Source organism: Barbatula barbatula, assembly GCF_947034865.1.
Source record: "Barbatula barbatula genome assembly, chromosome: 25".
Classification (NCBI taxonomy): Eukaryota; Metazoa; Chordata; class Actinopteri; order Cypriniformes; family Nemacheilidae; genus Barbatula; species Barbatula barbatula.
The window spans coordinates 9,892,018-9,912,257 of record NC_136788.1 but is presented as its reverse complement, the minus strand read 5'-3'; the positions used below and the strand labels follow the sequence as shown (position 1 = coordinate 9,912,257).

The 20,240-nt window shown below is 36.7% G+C and overlaps 2 protein-coding genes across 5 annotated transcripts; one reads left to right on the top strand and one right to left on the bottom strand.

Annotated features, from left to right (window-relative positions):
* Positions 1-1,179: 1,179 nt before the first annotated feature.
* il17rel (interleukin 17 receptor E-like) lies at positions 1,180-8,739 on the bottom strand. Its single transcript, XM_079450688.1, has 17 exons — positions 8,399-8,739; positions 7,600-7,627; positions 7,361-7,501; positions 6,972-7,078; positions 6,763-6,877; positions 4,672-4,716; positions 4,454-4,596; positions 4,289-4,360; positions 4,139-4,193; positions 3,730-3,890; positions 3,576-3,620; positions 3,174-3,231; positions 2,903-3,051; positions 2,555-2,620; positions 2,270-2,327; positions 2,054-2,176; positions 1,180-1,734 (listed from the first exon to the last, which is right to left on the bottom strand). Exons 1-17 carry the CDS (start codon positions 8,498-8,500, stop codon positions 1,691-1,693), a joined length of 1,512 nt encoding a protein of 503 aa, XP_079306814.1. The 5' UTR covers positions 8,501-8,739; the 3' UTR covers positions 1,180-1,690.
* Positions 8,740-9,912: 1,173 nt separating this feature from the next.
* ube2q2 (ubiquitin-conjugating enzyme E2Q family member 2) lies at positions 9,913-20,160 on the top strand. 4 transcript variants are annotated; one of them, XM_079450168.1, is made up of 13 exons: positions 9,913-10,327; positions 14,479-14,583; positions 14,887-15,009; positions 15,111-15,167; positions 15,290-15,430; positions 16,325-16,409; positions 16,487-16,547; positions 16,645-16,735; positions 16,821-16,879; positions 17,107-17,155; positions 17,251-17,346; positions 17,470-17,536; positions 17,613-20,160. In XM_079450168.1, exons 1-13 carry the CDS (start codon positions 10,175-10,177, stop codon positions 17,642-17,644), a joined length of 1,119 nt encoding a protein of 372 aa, XP_079306294.1. In that variant the 5' UTR covers positions 9,913-10,174; the 3' UTR covers positions 17,645-20,160. The 4 variants fall into 4 exon arrangements, with proteins under 4 accessions (XP_079306294.1, XP_079306292.1, XP_079306293.1 ...); XM_079450166.1 differs by having other exon boundaries at positions 15,290-15,445; XM_079450167.1 differs by having other exon boundaries at positions 10,090-10,327; positions 15,287-15,430.
* The last annotated feature ends 80 nt before the right edge of the window (positions 20,161-20,240 follow it).

The following is a 20,240-nucleotide window of genomic DNA, read 5'->3' as shown; positions in this document are numbered from 1 at the left end:
AACATGCAATTTGATGGTGCAAAGCAGGAAACAGGAGGGGGAAATGCAGGTGTTCAGTGACAGGAAACTATTTAGTTGCTTCACACACTTACATTAGGTTATCAATGTTTATATTTACATTACTGCATTTGCCTGATGTTTTTTATATTGAGCGTCTTACAGTGCATTCGGGGTATTTGTGTGTCAGTTTGTGTGTTTGTTGAGAACCAAATACATTATTTACCTGTGAAGTAACACGTCAGTAAATGCATAGAAAATGCATTTAATGCAAATATAACAAATGTTGTTTTAAAATATTCATGTGTGCATTAGAAAAGACCGATAATATAAGTATTTCTTAATAATATTGTCAGAGGTGTGTTGTAGAACTCTTCCAAAACCAACACCCTCACTTGATGTACAGACATGTGTCACTGTCTCTGTCCAAAGAAAAAGAATGATATGTTGTTTAAAGGATTTACACAAATATGAAAGTTTTCAAATTTTCTCACACTTTTGCCGTCCCAGGTGTATACGACTTTCTTTCTTTCTTCAGTTGAACTCAAACAAATCCTTTTATATTAAAATACTGTACTATTATCTCATAGGAAACTTAGGGGCAAAGCTCTAGAAAGCACAGAAATCGTCCTTTAACTGAACCAAATTACCCCAATAGGTATTTCATCTTTTAATGATTCCGTAGAGTAGTAGAGAGGGCAGGAAACAAAGGGGGAGAGATAAGAGGGGTGAGATCAGGAAAGCACCACAAGTCAGGACTCGAACTCATACATTAGGCCTATGTATATGTGTATAGCAACTTTTCGAATACTTTGCACAAATTCTGTTTTATGTTTCTATTACACTGTTTTAAATAACGTAAGAAATATAATAATAAAGCATACTTTATGTATAGCACACTCTTGTTTAACTATTTTTGTTGTGCTTTCTCCCTTTAATTATTCAGTAGAGTGGACTAGTAGAGAGGACAGGAAATAAAGTAAGAGAAATAAGAGAGGCGAGATCGGGAAAGAACCAAAAGCCGGGACTCAAACTCATAGGCCACTCAAAGGCCTATGTGGGTTAAATACATGTATGGCAAAATACATTTTGTACAATTTCTGTTTTATGTTTGTGTAAAAACTGTTCAAAATAAAGTAATAATAAAGCAAAATTATACATTTATGAGAGAAAACATTCAATATGTTGAGGTTATTTATTTGCCGATACATTGCATATCCATAAAAATATAAAGATCAATGTGGTGTATTCAAATATGGTGGCACACAGATAACTTTTTTTAATATCATATTGATCACTAAATAAGCTTAAAATAATAATAATTTTCTCTCACAAATTTAGTGTTCAGACATATGTTAATCCATTAGTCAATATGAATTAATTTAATGATGCATGTACTATATGTGCTTTTCCAAGCTTCACGATGTACCCCCATACTTTCAACCGAGGAAAGAAAGTGATATACATATATGGCATGAAAGTTAAAAACAATTTTGAAAATATATATTTTTTTCATTTATTTAACAAGAAATATCTTTGAGACAAATATAAATGTTGCACAAACAGTTTTGTATAGAGGGGATTTTCAAGGGGACTCCTGTCTGATCTTGTCTTGGGCAGCATATGAGTCACAACTTCCACTGATCAAAATCACAGATCGAAAACCAGATGGTTGAAGACTTGTTGTCTATATTTACTGTTCGCTAAGTTTCTTCCACAATGTTTTTTTATTCCCATCTATAAAACAAGCATCAAATGCAAACAAGTTAAAGCATTAGATAACATCAAATGCACCAACAGCACCTTTCAACCTTATCAAGACTATTACATCCTATTGATTGCCAGGGTTTACAGGTAAGCTTAGAACTCATCATTTTTATTTGACCTATTCTATTATACGATCTGATAAAGCTTAGATTTATATGTATGACTTTCATCTGTCATTCGCTGTTTGTTTTATCATTTAAAAAAGTAAAGGGGGAACTAAAGAAGTATTTATGGATTTGAACTTCAAAATGTTTCCTTGTTGCCCGTGGCAACAGGTGTGTCAATTTACCTTTTATTGTCATTTTAGTGATGAAAGCAGCTGCCAAGAGCACCGTCAGAAAAACAGCAGCAGGCACTATTATCTTCTCAAACTTTCCATAGTAACTTCTCTCTGGGTCACGGCACCAATTCGCTGAGACAAAATGCATGCATCACTATAAACAGTAGCAATACAGAGACGATAAATCTCAAAAGGCAGTTTTATGATCATTAAATATTTACTCACAACACTCCAAGTCACACTTGAGGACTGGAACTGAAAACTGAACATCTACTCTCTGCACCTTTGAACAGAAAGTGTTTAAACCACGGATTAACAAACATAGTAATGTGGATGGAATATGGGACGTTTAGTATAAATATGATAAAAAGAAAAAACAAAATGCAAAGCTACTACAACGTTGATGGCAATTTGTCAATCAACAGGTCAATTATTCAGCAATGCAATAAATCTAATCGGAGAGAAAAAAACACAATTGTCAACACTGTTAACTTTCTTTTGTTGGCATACCTGCATGCAAACACACATTTCGCACGCACCTCTCGACAAGTTGAAAGTTGTGTACCTCATTTTGTCCTATGAAACAAATAAGAAGTGGAGTGACATCAAACAAGCTTAAACAGGAATGCCTTTATGGTCTAATTTTCCTTTGAACAGACTCTTTTGTCAGTCATATCAGACACTTAAAATGTGATTTTGTTCTTTGAAAAGCGAATTGCTTTTGATGAAAGCCTGCAGGCAACATACGACATACACAAAGATAACATTTTTAAAATGTGTTTTTGACATTTTGTACAGTTATCCCGATGTGATCAGAGATGATCTCACAGCTTGTTAATCCTGTTTATGACATCTTACCACAAGGGTTTGTGTTGTGATTTTCTTGGTCGGCTTGCACGTTGAGAAGGGCTTTGTCTCACAGAGGGAAAAGGAGAAGTTAGCTTTCACCCACGATAAAATCTCTGCCCAACGCTGACCGTGTTTTGACTTCAGCGTTACGCTCCACACTTTGAAAATAAACAAATTCAAGACATTTATCAATGGATGATATAGTGTGAAAACTGTAAATAAAGCAGACTCTATGTAGTGCGTTAACAGACTGTTTGCTGAAGGTGTGGTCTGTGGGTACCTGAGAAATTCCCTTTGATGAAAGGACATTTAATCCATGTACCCACTTCGGTGGTAAACTGCAAATACATCAAACCACCGTGAAAAAGATAACGGTGAATTCCAGGAAGTAAAGCAAATTATTTACAAGATTTCAGTGAACCATCATATATACATATAGGAACAGTTCACCTAGAAATAAGCACTGAAATAATTAAATTCTTTATATGTTTTTTGTTTTTCGTCAAGACACACTAGAAGCATTTCAGTCATACTGGCCCAGAATAAATGTACATTTACTATACAACATAGGGGAAAGGGGTAAGTACATGATATCCAAAGTAGCATTTTTTGGTGGACTATTCCTATAAGCTAGTGATGTTAAAAGCAAAAGTTTAACGGGCTGCAGTAAGAAACACTCAACCTTCGTGCAAAGCATAGGGTGTGGATCCACAGAAGAGAAAATCACCTGAGGTCAAAAGAGTATGAAATTATTACAGGGTTGATAACAATAAACAGGCATGAGTATAAATGAAAACAAGTAAAAACAAGGAACAAAGAATCAGAGAGGAACATACTTTTTGTCCTTCTGAGTAAAAAACATCTCCAAGGTCTCGGCAACTGTTCTCTCCTTCTGCATGGCACAGAGAAACGGATGCTTTGATAGGACACAAAGGCTCCCATATCAACTCCTCTTTGTTGGGGTCATAGGCTATTCCAGACCACAGCTCCTCAAAATCTGTGAAACACGACTTAATATTTTACAGAAAAAAATAGACAGATACCCAATAATCGTTTAAAATCTTCATGCTTTGAATACATAATGAATTGTAATTGAATTGTAATAATTCAGGTTTTGTTTATAGTGAGTCCAGACTAAGCTTGCATCTAAATTAGATATTACCACATGACTCACATTTTTATATTACCTGGCAAAACCTTTTTACATCATGTATTTAAGATAATTAGATAGCAAGCCTCACGTACCTTTTCTGAACGGACATGCTTGAACTCGCCGCGCATCGACCCTGGCAGGCCAGCCCTGAAATAAATCACAGCAATGGCACACCGTTTCATCTCCACCAAAGGCAATGCATGTCGTCAACCTGAACTTTTCACCAAATCAAAATTTCATACCTCAATGCACAAACAAGGTAGAGCCTTAGAGTACTGAAATGTGATGCTATTCTGTAGATCTTGTGGTTTTATCTGAAACACGTGTAAAACACAAATGGGTTCAGTGTCACAATGGCAAAGTCTTTTGAAAAAATTCCAAGGAAACACCGTACTGTGGGTTCTTACAGTTTTGTGTATTCCTTCACCTGCACAGATTACATTGCGTTTATGACAGAGCCTGAGGTTATAATCCGTGTTTACAGGAGCATCAGTCACTGTCACGGTTATCTCTCTTCTGGCTTTATCCACAGTATAGTTCATCTTTCCAGCTGCAATGATAACAGTGCAATGATACATGCAAGAATTTCCATTGAGTATTATAGTATAAAAATTAAGAAACTTACTGATGCACTCTGAGATATTATCTCTGAAATCTTTATGGTTGCATCCTTTGAAGAAAAAGACAAAATGTTAAATGTTATTAATGTTACATGTGGCTTCACCATGATCTCATTTGCAAAAGGTGATTTATATTGATTTATTCAAGTACTAGTACAAGTTTAATCAACTTCTTTTAAACTAAAATTATAAAAGTATACTTAAAGGAAATTAAAATTCTGTCATCATGTACTAATTTATAATCAAACAGATTTTTTTCCAACTATGGTCAATGGGGGGCAAAATCTGTCTGGTTCTAAGCATTCTTAAAAAATCTTGTTCTTCATATTTTCATCAGAACAAAGACATCACATGAGTAAATGATGACAGAATTTTCAGTATCCCTTAAAGTACAATGACGTATACTTGGCTTGTAGTTGCGTTTACTCTTTTGATTGAAGAGCCTTTTCATATTTTCTTTACATACTGTCTCATGAAATTACATGTAGTTTATATAGCAAAAAGTACACTTTGAAAAGGAATAGCTTAGAATAAATACAACATGTGTTGAACTGCTGATCTTCTTTGTACACTGCGATAATGGAAAGTTTACCTAAAGTGTTCAAGTACACTCAATGCTACATTTCCAGTACAAAAATTCATACCTACAGTAAACAGGAACATAGTAATAAACTTAAAGTGCAAACATTATATATAAATAGTCAACTTTAAGTATGAGGTTAAGTTCACTTAATAAAAACTTACTAGTATACTTGCAGTATAAAAAACATTAAACACGTAATGTACTGAAAGTGTTCTTCAAAGTGTACTCTCATCTAAAAATGTACTATCAGTATACTTCTATTATAGTCGCAGTGAGATGCGCGGATCAGCACAGATGTAACCCATATCCGCTGCTTCACACAAATCACCCACCCGCATAATTTTCTCTGATTTAGATCACCAGATCATCACATTATTCATTCCAATTGTAAATCTTTGATTTAAGTGTGAATTCAGTGGATCATTAGACCTAATTTGTGAATGTCTGATAAATAATACACTGATCTTAGGCTGCTTTAAACACTTTTACTTACAAAACAGAAGTGCTTTGCCCAGATTTGCCTACATTTTTCAATAATATAAACACAGGCGTTATTACTCCCTTCAGACTTGTATAGGAATACCGCTGTTTCTTTCACTGTAACACACAAAATATGTTCAGCTCAAGCAATGACTGGATAAACTAATAGACATCGGAGCCAAGTACTGTGGAGTTGACGCCGATTTGATTTAATTCCCCTTTTTAAATGTTCTCCATGATCTGTTTCGCCTCGATGTCTGCTGCAACCCAGTCTCAGCAGTTCGTGGCATAGACACGAAATTTAGAATCTATTCATTCGTGTTCATGGACACGAATATCCCCATTTTTTCGTGTCAGTTAACACAATCTTTTTTAAATATCACTCACCACGACTCTCTTTTCGTGTCACAGCGTGTGTATTTACATTAATGTATAGCCTGATAAAAGAGGTCGTACATATTTTAGGTGATGGGCGGCTAACCAACACCTTCACACGGACTTGAGAAGTCAAATCACAACAAAACATACTAATGAGATCGCAGGAAATAGGAATTCACACGAATGAGCCACCTTGTAAAATAGGTATGAACCCCCACCATATTTCGTTGATATATATTTATACATATGAAAGATACCGTGTATTAAAATTAAATCGATTAAAAGTCGTGCTGGGTGACACGAAAAAATGGGCAAATTCGTGTCAGTAAACACGAATGAATAGATTCCAGTTCGTGAAACTGTCACGAATTTCCGTGAGACTGTGTAGCTAAGAATGGACGTCTGCCTGATGAAAATGCATTTAAAACACGTTCATATTTTACAGAATGTAGTTAATATTTGCATAATTAATGAATGATCTTATCCACCCGCAATTAATCAGTAATTATATTAGGTACTTTACCCGCCCGACCAATACTTTTTTTAATACTTTTTGTTGGTTAAATGTGTAAAATCACTCTTTTTTGGGGGATTTTCTTTAACACATTTAAGGCTGTAATGAGAAGGGTGGAAGAAAAAGCATACACACTCCTACCAGGGACGACGTATCTTTGCATCCTTATGGCTTTACAGTAGTTAGGAACCGTTTTGAGAGTAACAAACACATGCTGGCCGGGTCTAACCGGAACACACTTCAACTGCACATCAGCCTGCAAGTAACAAACAAATCATACTCAGATATAGTAGCGATCTTAAGCTACATTGACACATTTGAAAACGAATGAATCCTTCAGATTTGTGCACCTGTTTTCCAGTAAAGTTTTCTCGGGCACCATGGCCAAAGTTATAAATCTGACAGTGTCCCATCATTCCTGCAGAGTCGACACACACTGAAATTCCGCGAATGTTGCCTGAAGAATAAAGGACAAGATTTTAATCAGAAATACCGAGAATGACAATGTGCAGATGTTGTTTTAACAATGTAACCTTTTAATGGGATGGAAATGGTCGGTAAATGTGTTACTTAAGTCGGACTGATTTATGAGACTGAACAATGAGATATGAGTCATGTGTGCCAGTCATGCATAGGCTTGGATAATTACTTCACGTTTCTTTGTCTTTGTCTTTTCTTTTAACTTCCTAATTTCTGCATGTGGTTTCTAATGGCTTTGTGTGAAAAGAATGATACACACCAGTAACATTCACTGATGTTGCAATTTTGAGTTGCAGTGAACATTTCCTCCCCTCACATCCCAATACAGTAGACAGCATCACATTGTCAAACACAGCACTTCTAACCGGTTGATTCTTGCAGTAAGATAATGAAAGCGGAGCTGAAAGATACAGAAAAAAATACATCTTATAAATGCCTACATTTCTATTGATATGGTGTATTTGTATTGAGGTTATTGAGTGATGGATGGATACTCACAGTAAGGTTTAGGTTTACACTGTAGACCCTGTTATAAAAGATATAAATTATTTGATTTATTTAAAGCATTAAGCTGAGTCATTGCGGATTTTGTTCCATCCATGCCCTGTGCCAGACTCTGCTTTATTCTCTAACAGGAAATATAACATAATGATAGCCTACTATAATAAGGGTTTTCCCCACTCATGACACATCCACAGTTCCTGGTTACTCAAGAGTGTATGTGTGATGGCAATCTTTTGTTTATACCCTATTACATTTCTCCAGAACGTAAAAACTATCCACAATCCAGATATGTGTCAGCCTGGGTTTGTAAGAAATAGATTTAGTTATAATATTACGTCACGTTGAAGGTTTCACTGTTACAGATGAGATCATATTATAAATTCAGCTGAACCTGTCGCTATCCTATACAGCATGTAGTGCAAACAAATAATAAGGACTGAAAGTTAAGATAGGCTACATATTGACGCATGCAAATGAATACTTTACAGACGTCACTGCTGGTTAGCGTTCTTCGCATCAATGCTGTTCATTGATTTAAATTTGCTTTTTGCTTTTTTTAAACTAAATACTTAGACCAAATAAATAAATGAAAAATACATAAATAATGATTAAATTATGGTTTAGAAGAATAATTCATGGAAACCCGGTTTTACTAATAATATTAGAAAAACTGCTATTAGGAACCTGCATCTGGTTATCGCTACAAAAAACTGAATATCTGCATATCATAAATATTTTATATATTTTTTTTACTTAATGCAATTGTATTTGATATAATGTGTCAGATTCATACCTCAGAACAACGCCATGTACAGTCTGTGTTCCTCTCAACACGCTCCATGTGGGCTCTTTGACTCAGGAGAATTATCAGTAGATAAAGGAGAAGGCATATCATGCTCGTGCAGTGTTGGTGCGCTGAGGTTCTCGTAAAAACTTGCTCATTTGATGTATATGACTTGGGTTAAAAACCTTTGTAGCAATTTGAATATCAATGACAGACGTCCCGCCCCTCAAAATCTCAAAGAGTAGATACAAAATGCCAAAAAGTAGCGCAACTTCAACCATCAACTCCAAAACCACTCTCTGGCTTTACTAAACACTCGTCATGCATGTAGGCAGGGCCGTTTCTAGACTATTTGGCTCCCAGCGAGATTCCCATTGTCACCCCCTAATGGCTGTGCCCTCCTACCACCATGCTCCACCTCTACACCAATACAAATCATTTGCAACCGACCAGAAAGAAAAAGAAACATTCGGGAAAACACATTTAATACTTATTGCTAAATGCAAATATTTAAACATTTACTGTATATTAAACTTCAGCTGAACAACACAATTTTACTTCAATAAATCAGCTATTAAGTATTATACAGTAAAACACAGTTACCAGTTTAAAAAAAACTATGCACAAAGGAAGTAACAGGTAAATGACTAAAATACACATATACATTATAAACATATGCTACTGTCTTACTAACAGGAAGGACTGGGCTTGCCTCTGATGCTTCTTCTGCCTGAGGGTCTCCCAAATGCATCTGTCATGATTGTTTTGTTTATACCATTAACATATAGCTGGTATCTTAAACTTTCTGATCCACAACCCACAGTCTAAAAATTAATTCATTTGATATGTTTTTAAATTATTCTTGTCTTGATATTCAATAAATTCTGATAAACGCTATTTTTTTGTTTATATCGAATTCCATTTCATGTCAAGTTTATTTTAATTCTACGTTACTACTATATCTCGTTGCTGAAATGTTCACGTGCTACAGTGCTAATATGCAGTGCCATATTGTGCTGGTAATGATGATAGACCAGTTTACAAAACAATTACCAATTGGTAGCATACCTATATATTTTCCTTTTCTTTTTCTCATCCTGTTTTTACGATACTGAGCCCCTGATGGCTTTGACATTTTCGTGATGATTATTTAAGCGCGTTTTAATTCAGGTAAGCAAATTCGCGGGCGCCCCCTATTGGTGACTGATATAACTAACAGTGCTGTTTGTACCATGGCATGGACCGTATGAATCAAAATGAAAAGTTATGAATGCGCCGCAGAATAGTGCAAAAAAACGCCACTAGATGGAGACAAACAGAAATAATACGCTCAAAGGGAAAACGTTAGATTAATATTGAATTGAACAGAATGAACTTTCATTTACCCTTCATTTTATAGTTCATTTTACACATCAATTAAACTATGTAAATATATAAGTATATTTATAAGTATCGAATAAATATAAAAATGAATTAAACATTTAAAGGCAACCAATATGAATAATTAAGGCATGCCCATTCTGGGTGCTTGTTTGCTGTTAAAAAACACGCATGCGAGTAAAGACGGTCTTTTGCACCCTCTGGTCCCTCTTGCATTAATGTTCGCGGGCGTTGTTTTCTCTTTTCCCTTGCATCCAGTGCGCCTCTCCCCACCCCCTCTTTGTTGTTTCTCTCATCCAGCCTCAGCTCCACATACACACACACACGCTGGGATCAGCTGCGCGCTCGCAGTAGTCCTTGAGTCCCTTCCCCCCGCGGCCTGGCTGCTGATGAGATGAGTGGAAGATGTCGGGGCTGAAGGCCGAACTAAAGTTCCTGGAGTCAATCTTTGACCCAAACCATGAACGATTCCGAATAATAGACTGGAAGCCCGATGAACTCAGCTGCCAATTTAACGTGACGGGAGAAAAGCTACTAATTATTCACTGCAACATCACGGTAAGATTCGGCAGCCCTTGTGTAGCAGACGACCAAGAAATGGCCGAGTGAAATAACACCCAACGCAATCCGGTTGAAGCTTTGAATTGAGCATTCGTAGCGTAAATAAAGACACGCAGGGACATCGTTTCCGAATATCTTCGCAATTGTAATGACGAAATAAAAACTTGCGAGAAGTATCATTACTCGTAGCACTAAGCTACGTTAGCTTGCTAGCCTGCTTCGCTAACAAAGTTGTCTGCGTTAGCTATCGTTTCAACTTTGTTGGCTACGAAAACCAGCTAGCTAACATAACGACTTGCGTGCACGTATCCGAAATGAGATAATACAATTAAAATAGCAAGAGACTGTTGTGTTGAGCGTTGTTGTGGTATTTTAAAGAAAAGTTAGTTAGAAATTAGAGTTCGAGTTTAGCTGTGCTGATACTTTAGCCAGTTGAGAAACATTTAGCACATAAAATGTGACTTATCTCGGTGGACGGACTTCGGGCATCATTTTGCGGACTTCTTAACCGTAAGACATTTGCTTTTATTATGTAGACATACTCATTTAAGCAGGGCTAGCGAACGTAGCGGCGATTAGCTTGTTTGCTAAAGTTTTTCCAAGTCACTAGGCCTTTGAAATGCGTAGATTTAAAACGATTAACTTTTGTGCGTTTATTGCTACTGCAATGTGTAAGAAACTGTTCTGTTAGAGATTTCAGGTGGATATTTACATTTCAAACATTTTATTACATTTGTTAGTAACATTAGCACATTTTCTAACTTCTACACGTTTAAAGTTCGCCGCTTAATAATGGACAAAATGATCAAAGTTTTGGTTTTCGGAGCGTATTGGAAGTGGTGAGACATTTAATAACGGATTTTCCTAAATGTTCACAATAAAAGCTTTCCAACGCTGCAGTGGTACCAGCTCATGTTTTGGTCCGAGTCAGATTAGTTACTAGTTTGGTTAGCACTGTATTGCTGTATGACGTTGACAAGCAGAAGTGACTCACAATCACCACAATTTTGCTTGAGAATCGCGCCCGACGTGTGGACATAAAGACAGGAGGAGATTTCTAGCAAGATGATGGGAACAGAATGTGCAAACGTTGTTACGCCATGGCACTGAACCCCAGGAACGTCATTAACAGATATCCTGTGGTCTAGGGCTGCCACTATTTTTATATCTGTTTATAAACTAATCTTTTTTATCAACAACCACAATTTGACATTTCAAAAATAGTAGCTTTAAAGAAAGATATATAATTTTAATCTATTGATAAACTCTAGATGAAATATCCAGTATATATGTGCATGCTGGAACTGCAAAACAAATGCAACAAAAATCAATGGATATTAGGCTAAGATATGGCTTTTTAAGTCATGAATTAATAGGCCTATTGCGTATTAGTTATATTTGCAACAATCCTATGTTATATCCTGAGTTTCTTATTGTGCAAATATGCAGAGTTTGAGAAAAAGGGTTCAGATCAAAAAGCATTCAAAGCTCAAGCAAAGCAAACGAAATCCCGTTAATAATAATAAAGCAGACTGGCCACAATAACTAAAGTAGAGAACAAATCATCATTTAATTTTTATATGCTTTGGAGAGTAAAATTGAATTATATCTAAAAAACGCATGGTTGAAAGTCGAGGTGATGCAATCTGGGAAAACAAACTTTATATAAAAGGCTGCAATCTGGGAAAACCCTGTCAGATGTCGCAGAGGGAGGTTTTCAGGAATTAGGATTTCTTTTATACGTGAGATGGCGGAGCTCGCCGCCTGAAGCTTCGGGAGTTTACCCCGGTGGGCTGCTGCCCGTGTGAGCGATCGCGACACCAACACGGGATGATCAAAAGTGCAAAGATAGGCACATTATAAACACTTATTAAGTTGATGTTTTCTTCAGGGTAAAATTAACTAGTCTCCTTGTGTGGTGATACAGGGCTTTTATCGCTCCTGACAGGGCTCTCATTCTTTTAGTGTGCCTGCCCAGCACCATTTTCATATTAACGCTATGCATAACTTTCACCTTATTACGGCTGCTTTTTTATCGGGTTAATTAAACGATTATATTTTTGTGCTGAATATTTTTACTTAAGTGATTTTCAACATTAAAACGGCATTTAGAGGCAGCTATACGACACCGCATAACCTTGAAAAAAACAAGGACGTGTGAACATATTGGTTGCCTTGCGTTTGACAAAACGGGAATATAACTCCAAACTTGCCAATCTACAGTGCCCTCCACTATTGACACCCTGGGTAAATATGAGCAAAGAAGGCTGAAAAAATAAATCAGCATTCTTTCACGTTTTAATCTTTAATTTAAAAAATCTGCAAGTTGTTTTCCTTCAATGAAATGTTGGAATTTTGAAGTAGGGGGAATATCACATTGTAAAAATGTTTTTCTTCCATACATGTTGGGCACAATTATTGGCTCCCTTTGTATTTAATACACTCCTTAACCTACAATCTGAAGGAAAACGTCTCTGATGGTTTTCCTTTCAGTCTGATGAGGTTTGAGAGTCATCCATTTCTCCAGATCCATCAAATGTTAGTGCTCCCTCTTCTTCAGTTCATCCCACTCATTTTCTATATGCTTCAGGTCAGGGAACTGGGATGGCTATGGCAGGATCTTGATTTTGTGTTCTGTTACCAATTTTTTGTTGATTAGGATGTTTGTTTTAAACTAATGTGCTGATGAAAGATCTAACCACAAACATTATAATATTTACATAATAGCAAGTCAGGTTTTCATTTTTATATCTGTTGGTATTTGATATAATACATGATGCCATGTATCCGATCAACTTGTCCAGAACGTCTGGTATAAAAGTAGGTCCACAACGAAGATCTAGTGGTATATTTAACTGGACATATATTAATCTCTGTGTGCACCAAACCGATCTCGTGTTATTGTTGCCTAAAACTTTTTAATTTCATATGGCCGTAGACCCCCAGTCCTGGTTGAAGTTCCAGTATGGCAGATTAATATGGTGGAGTATATTTTTGCATGAGAGCAGAAGATTTGTTTCTTGAACAGTATACAAACAACTTGTGGTGATGGAGGTTCATGTTTCCTTTATTATAATTGTATTTAATTTCTGCAATAACTGTGATATTTGAAAAGTCTTTGGCCACTCAAAATATTCTCTTTGCTGGGCATTAAGACAACGTAGACATTCTCTTTCAGGCAATTTGCAACATCTCCAGACCATTAGAACTTCTTAAATATTCCCCTGATGTTGGAAATGGCCATCTTTATTGTTTAAACCATTTCCTTTTAAATCCACTTTCTATTTTGTGTAGCTCAACAATCTTTTGCTGCACTTCAGAACTATAGTCTTTGGTTTTACCTATTGTGATGAATGATTAAGGGGGATGGGCTTTGTTTTACTTAATGTTATTCTCCTTTGAAACAAGAAGTCATGACTTCTAGTCACCTTGGTGGGCTCAGAAAATGCAAATATGCTTGGGAGATATTTTACTCACAGGAATTTCTAGGGGTACCAATAATTGTGGCTAGGGTGTATTAGAGGAAAATAAAATTCACAATGTGATATTCCCCTCACTTCAAATTGTTTTACTTGAATTAAGTGTTGGAATTTTGTAGATTTTACAATAAAAGATCAAAACAAGAAACAATGCAAATTCATTTTTACAGCCGCCTTTGCTCATATTTACCAAGGGTGCCAGCAATAGTGGAGGGCACTGTATATCAGTAAATAGATTGACAGACTTGATGGTACAGCAGAATATCCAGTCATGACTGTAAATGTGTGGTCTAGCACGGTCATTATGTGTGTGTGCTCCTTTCTGATGGACAAAGACTGAAATCGGCTCAGAAATTTTAGAAGGTTAAATAATAAAAAACGACCTGTCAAAAATATTGGAAGTCGACTAGTTATCAGTGTTGACGCATTTGATTATATCGACCAATCGTGACAGCCCTACTGTAGTCTCTTCTGGTTGTTTACTCATAACTCTTTCAAATTCAGCTTGTACATCAACAGAGTTTGATTCATTGCTTTTTGGCAGTTAAATGGCGGTTTATCATGCAGCTGGCTCAATGGATCAGCTCAGACTTGAATAACCTTGCTAAAGGACAAAGTGAAATAATACAATTATAAAGATGCTGATGTTGTGCCTCTTTATTTTCGTAGGAGTCTTACCCTTCCACCCCACCAATATGGTTTGTTGACTCCGATGACCCAAGTCTGGCGGAAGTCCTTGAACGACTAGATGACGTTAGAAAAGGCAATACTTTGGTAAGAATACGCTTCCTTTGTGTATTGAACCATGATTCATGGTCTTGGATTAAGACCAGGCTTGCATATGCTGTTCGTTTTTGAGGGGATCTGATCCCAAAATCCAGGTATAAATGAGATGAAAAATGTTTTGGAATCAGTTCACTTAAACCACATTCAGAAGTAGTTAGAAAAAAACACAATTCTGTTGCATCCTCTGGACTAAAAAGGGTTTTGAACAATGGCCTGTCTTGCCTGGTCGATTGTAATCGGATCACATGAGGCAGATCTTAATACTAAGAATTATCAAAAAAATGTATGCAGCTCCTGCAGCAGCTGAAAAGGCTGATCTGTGATTTATGCCGGCTCTATAACTTGCCCCAGCATCCTGATGTGGAGATGCTGGACCAACCACTTCCTGCTGGACCCATAAGTCAAGACAGGAAGGTGAGATAAATCAGCGCAGCCGTATGCAGTCCTAATACACCCACTTATTTAAAGATATGTAACTTAACGCAAATGTTCTGTTGTTCACTTTTCCCCTCCAGCATGGAACAACAGATGAAGTGACCTCAGAGGAAGAAGAGGAGGAGGAAATGCCAGAGGTATTCAACTTCAGGGCATTTTATTGGGTTACCGATCATTCTTTTTTTTTCCTGTGATGGAAAGACTCTTGATACCTCACTGACACACAACACCTTTCTTTGGTTTGTTCCTGGGGCAGCAGGATATTGAAGATCTCGACCACTATGAGATGAAAGAGGAGGAACCGGTCGATGGAAAAAAGTCAGAGGATGATGGCATTGAGAAAGAGAATTTGGCCATTTTGGAGAAGATCCGCAAGAATCAGAGGCAGGACCACTTGAACGTAAGTGTCCATTCGGTAAGGTACCTTTTTTACATCTTTTGGGTGGGGTGGTTCTTTTATCATTTTAGAAAAGCAGTTTTCCGAGCTCTTTTAATAAATTGCTCAAAGATTTATGAGCTATTGGCTTGAATACCTTGGACGCAACTTTCACTGAATGAACTGACTGAATGAATGGAATACATCTGTCATGTGGTTCCTGAATTAACATTTGAAAGCAAGTCTTTTTTTTTTCAGTCATGACTGACTTAAGGTTTGAGAAACTTAAATCGATATCATTACTGTACTCTTTGTTCTTTAACATTTTTGCTGACAATTTTGTTTCATTATATATGTTTCAAAATAAACGTGAATAACGTCTGTAAAGATTTACTACTTAGATGTTGTTTTTGTATATACAGCCATGGAAAAATAGAGAGACCATTCCAATTTTCATATAATCAGCATTTCTAGATTTGTTGTGGTCATTCCAGTCTGTTTAATTTCAACAAAATCAAACATCCGGTGTTACAAAGTCATCCTACAGCAATGTGAAAGACAAAAGGTTATCACATAATAAAAAATAAAAAAAATATGCATTTTGGTATTGCTTAAAAGGAAATATGAACTTGAGTATTTGAGTATAATTTTCAGCTATTTTGTCCAGTTTTCATTTTATGCAAATACAAATGGAAGCAATAGATTGGGAAGAAATGGTGGAGAAATACAAAATTGATAATTTTACCTAAACACCTGAATAGTAAATTCCGAAAACCTAAAAAATGAAATGGTCTCTTAAATATTTATGCGGCTGTACTTTTAGTTTCCCTTCCATACAGAGGAAATGTTTGAAACATGGAAATGTTATTGCTGTGCTGCGTGCGATTCTTAAATCCTGCCCTGTTGGTGGTCTCTTAGGGTGCTGTTTCTGGTTCAGTTCAGGCCTCTGACCGTCTCATGAAGGAACTCAGGGAGATCTATAGATCACAGAGTTATAAGACGGGTAAGTTCAATATATTATGCCCTTTGATTTTCCATTGGCTTTGTCTCACTTACACCATTTCATTCTGTCTGTTCAAGGTATCTATTCAGTGGAATTAGTCAATGATAGCCTATATGAGTGGCATGTCAAGTTAAGGACGTAAGTACAGTTGTGTACATGTTGTCCAATAATGTTTGCTTTTAATGTTATGTGTGTTTAGATCTGAGTATTCCACGTTCTGCTGTTTTCTTTTAAGTGTTGACCCAGACAGTCCGTTGCACAGCGACTTGCAGGTTTTGAAGGAAAAAGAAGGCATGGACTACATTCTGCTCAATTTCTCTTATAAAGTTAGTGGTTGGTTTCCATTTTTTATCAAATAAGGAGGAGAGATTATGCAGAACTGCTTCTGAATTTCTGTATTTGTGATGGCAGGATAATTTCCCTTTTGATCCTCCCTTTGTACGGGTTATTTCTCCTGTTCTGTCTGGAGGGTGAGTGTTTTTCTCTTCCTTGAACTAAATCGTTTTGTTCAGCTCTCTGGGTTTAAAATTCTTAGTACCATAAAATCTAAATCACCAGCTTACTTTCTTAATACACATGCCTGGTATTATTTTGTATCATCAGTGCTCATTGTCATCAAGAATAAAACATTTTTCATGAACTAAGAATAGAAATAAATTGCAATCAGATTTTTATGAAGATCATTTGTGTCTTCTAGCTATGTTCTTGGAGGAGGAGCCTTATGTATGGAGCTACTTACAAAACAGGTATGAGTTCCTGCAGATGAACATTGCTAATGTTTCAGTGTGCACACATTGGTTGGATTTGAAGTGAATCTTCTGGTCTTTGCTTGTGATCATAGGGCTGGAGCAGTGCCTACTCAATAGAGTCAGTCATCATGCAAATCAACGCCACCTTAGTCAAAGGGAAAGCCAGAGTGCAGTTTGGAGCAAATAAGGTTTGCTCAGCCCCTTTTGTCCTCGTCAAGTTCAATATTGCAGCATTATCGTTTGTGTATTGTTTGCCTGCTTGAATCTTTGAAGGACTTGGAGTGTTGACCTTTCCATTTGTTTCTTTACAGAATCAATACAATCTTGCCAGAGCACAACAGTCATACAAATCATTGGTTCAGATTCACGAAAAGAACGGTAAGTAAAAACCCTTACTCTCCATAGGTATACGTGGTGGAAATAAGGAACTGACCTTCTTTGTTCTTTTTTTTAGGCTGGTACACACCTCCTAAAGAAGATGGCTAGAAGAAGCATCGATCGTCATGCACACTGCAAACATGGGATATCTGGGCAAAACGTTGCTTTATTTTACTAATGGTATTCACCTTTTTGGGTATGATGCGCTCTCATCCAAGTGGAAACCATCAGTAGGGAAAGCGTTTGGCCTCTTGCTCTCTTGAATGCTCGGAAATTTGCATCATCCTTTTATTTTCATGTGCGGCTAGACTTTTTTGACCAGATCCCATGCCTGTATCGCACTTCGATGCGTGGCATCTGGATCTTTCTCTGTTCCTTATGGTCACTTTCATCTCTCGATTATTTTCTCATACACTGACAGGACGTTCAGAGCCTTGGTACTAACAGGCTCCATCTAACACAGAATTTTGAAATCTTAAAGGTGTGCTTTTTCTTTGTTGCTTCCTTGCCCTTCCTGACTTCTCTGTTCGGAGAACGGCTCTGTTCTGGATTAACACGTAGATGGATATGCTCAACAATGATGCTGGATCTGATCCTCTCTGTTGGCTTTTTAAGGACGATCTTATGGCCCTGCCATTTTGACCTCAAGTGGTGGTTTACTGAACTTAAAACAGGAAATGGATGCAATTAGAGACAATGTGAAGACAATGTGCCACCGCTCATCTATCTGACTTTGCTCATGCATTCTGAGTTAACATGTACTGGTACATTTAATGCTGATGGATCTTTCCTTGCCACAGTTATATGCGCAAGCTTGTTAAGCAACCATAATGTTAACAGCGAGAACGAGAAAAAAGGGGAGGTTATATGACCTCAGCTTCGAAGCTCTCATTTTCCACTAAGGATGAATTCCACTCGATTTCCTTATCTCTCAATTTTAGCATGTGGCTGATCAGACCAATATTGGACAAACGCAAAGTCTGGCTTTGAAAGGGTGAAGCAGAACATGCCATAGCTCTACAATTGAACAGAGCTTTACTTGTATACTTGTAAATGGATATGAGGCGTCTTAAATGTGGTGTTTATGTGAAGTGGGGGAGTATTCAGAGTTGTTTTCACGTGAGACTTTGAATCTCATAATGGGGGGGGGGGGGTTGGAGTTGTCGTTCCTCAAAAAATTGCTCAATACGGGGGTAATATCTTAAAAATTTGTATTTATATAAGTGAAATGAACAGACATTTTTCCCACACAAACTCATAATCTTTGCTGTTTTGAAAGGTGTTCAATTTCTGCTCCGTTACAGATTACATGCATTTGAGGTTTACGTGAATGAACCTCTTTGTTTCAGCAGTACTTCAATTTAAGTACCATTAGTTTCCTTGTGAGCATAGATAGATACAATTTTGCAAATAATCCTGTTTTCATAGCACAACACTACAAGAGCACTGTTGCTTTTTATGCCATGTGGACAATTCTCATTATACCTAAGACGTTGTGTTATACCTCTCAGATTTATTTACTGCATTGTCTTAATGGTCAGTGCTTCAACGTTCACATCGAAGTTCATATTGCTCTGTCCCCGTACAACTGTGTGTTGCAGCGTAAAAATTAAAACAAATGAATTATCAAAGGCTGGTGTATCTGAAGGTTTCTCTCAGTTTTCATTGAAAACTCAGGAAATCCATTCTGTTCTTTCTTTGATGTGTTTGTTAAGAAAATAACCTCTCTTGGTTCCATTAAGCAAAGCAGTAGTATTTTTACCAGCTTCCTGTGGCCAGTACTTAATTAAGGAGCTTATTATTCCGTATTGATAAGTGTTGAATGCCTATGGTAATTGAAAAGCAATGGCTCAAAAATACAAAGGAAATCTAAATGTTCCTTATTGTTTGAGGTCAAGCGGTTATTTTTTCGGCTCCCCTCTGATTGAAAAACCTTTCCAGTTGTAAATAATTTGGGTTCAGTATTTGCACATAATGTTGTGATTGTGCCTCTTTGATCTGCAGTGTAAAGAGGGTCCTGAGTTTGAATTCTAATCCTTCCTGAGTGTCCAGCATCACATAACAGACAGACTCTTGGATACGTTGCTTTTATCCTTAAACATGGATGCAAATGTAATCTTGTACTACAATCACACGTTGTTGTATTTCAGGAGTTGTTACAGAATATTTTAAATAACTCTAGTCTGTTTTGGAAATTAATTCTGCAACTTTGTGCTCCGTCAGTTTCATCAATGAGAATTAAGAAGACCTTTCCAACTGATGTTTCTTTAAATATTACAGTTTTATAAAAGATTTATCATCTCTGAAAAAAACAGCTGCATTTTCTCTAAAAGTGAATGACAGTGTTGTCTGCATTGACCAAGGTTTCTGTGACTGATAGTCAATAGTCTATTTCCATGTCTGAACAGTACATATTCTGTATTTTCTTTGAACGTGAACCTCACATAACCAATAACAGAATTTTGTGCACTCTCAGAATGGAATGGTTCCCTGCGCTCACACAGTCCGCATGCCTTCTGGGTTTTTTATTTTAGGTTTTTTTCATGATGAGAATTTTGACCATGTACAGTATATTTGTAAACTTGCATCAAGTTTATGAATAAATAATTTTATGAGGAACCTTATTGGTTGTTCTGCGTGATGTATTTGTAAAATGGCATTTCACCATTTCCAACACAACCAAGCTAGCTTGCCGAGACCTATT

Excerpts from the sequence above, each read along its gene's own strand:
- il17rel (XM_079450688.1), bottom strand. The coding sequence starts at position 8,500 with ATGATATGCCTTCTCCTTTATCTACTGATAATTCTCCTGAGTCAAAGA. Across the intron at positions 7,502-7,599 it reads GTGTAAACCTAAACCTTACT|CTCCGCTTTCATTATCTTAC; the intron begins GTGAGTATCCAT and ends TGTATCTTTCAG. Across the intron at positions 4,194-4,288 it reads TACCTTGTTTGTGCATTGAG|GGCTGGCCTGCCAGGGTCGA; the intron begins GTATGAAATTTT and ends GATTTATTTCAG.
- ube2q2 (XM_079450165.1), top strand. The coding sequence starts at position 10,175 with ATGTCGGGGCTGAAGGCCGAACTAAAGTTCCTGGAGTCAATCTTTGAC. Across the intron at positions 16,880-17,106 it reads TCTCCTGTTCTGTCTGGAGG|CTATGTTCTTGGAGGAGGAG; the intron begins GTGAGTGTTTTT and ends TGTGTCTTCTAG. Across the intron at positions 17,537-17,612 it reads TCAGATTCACGAAAAGAACG|GCTGGTACACACCTCCTAAA; the intron begins GTAAGTAAAAAC and ends TCTTTTTTTTAG.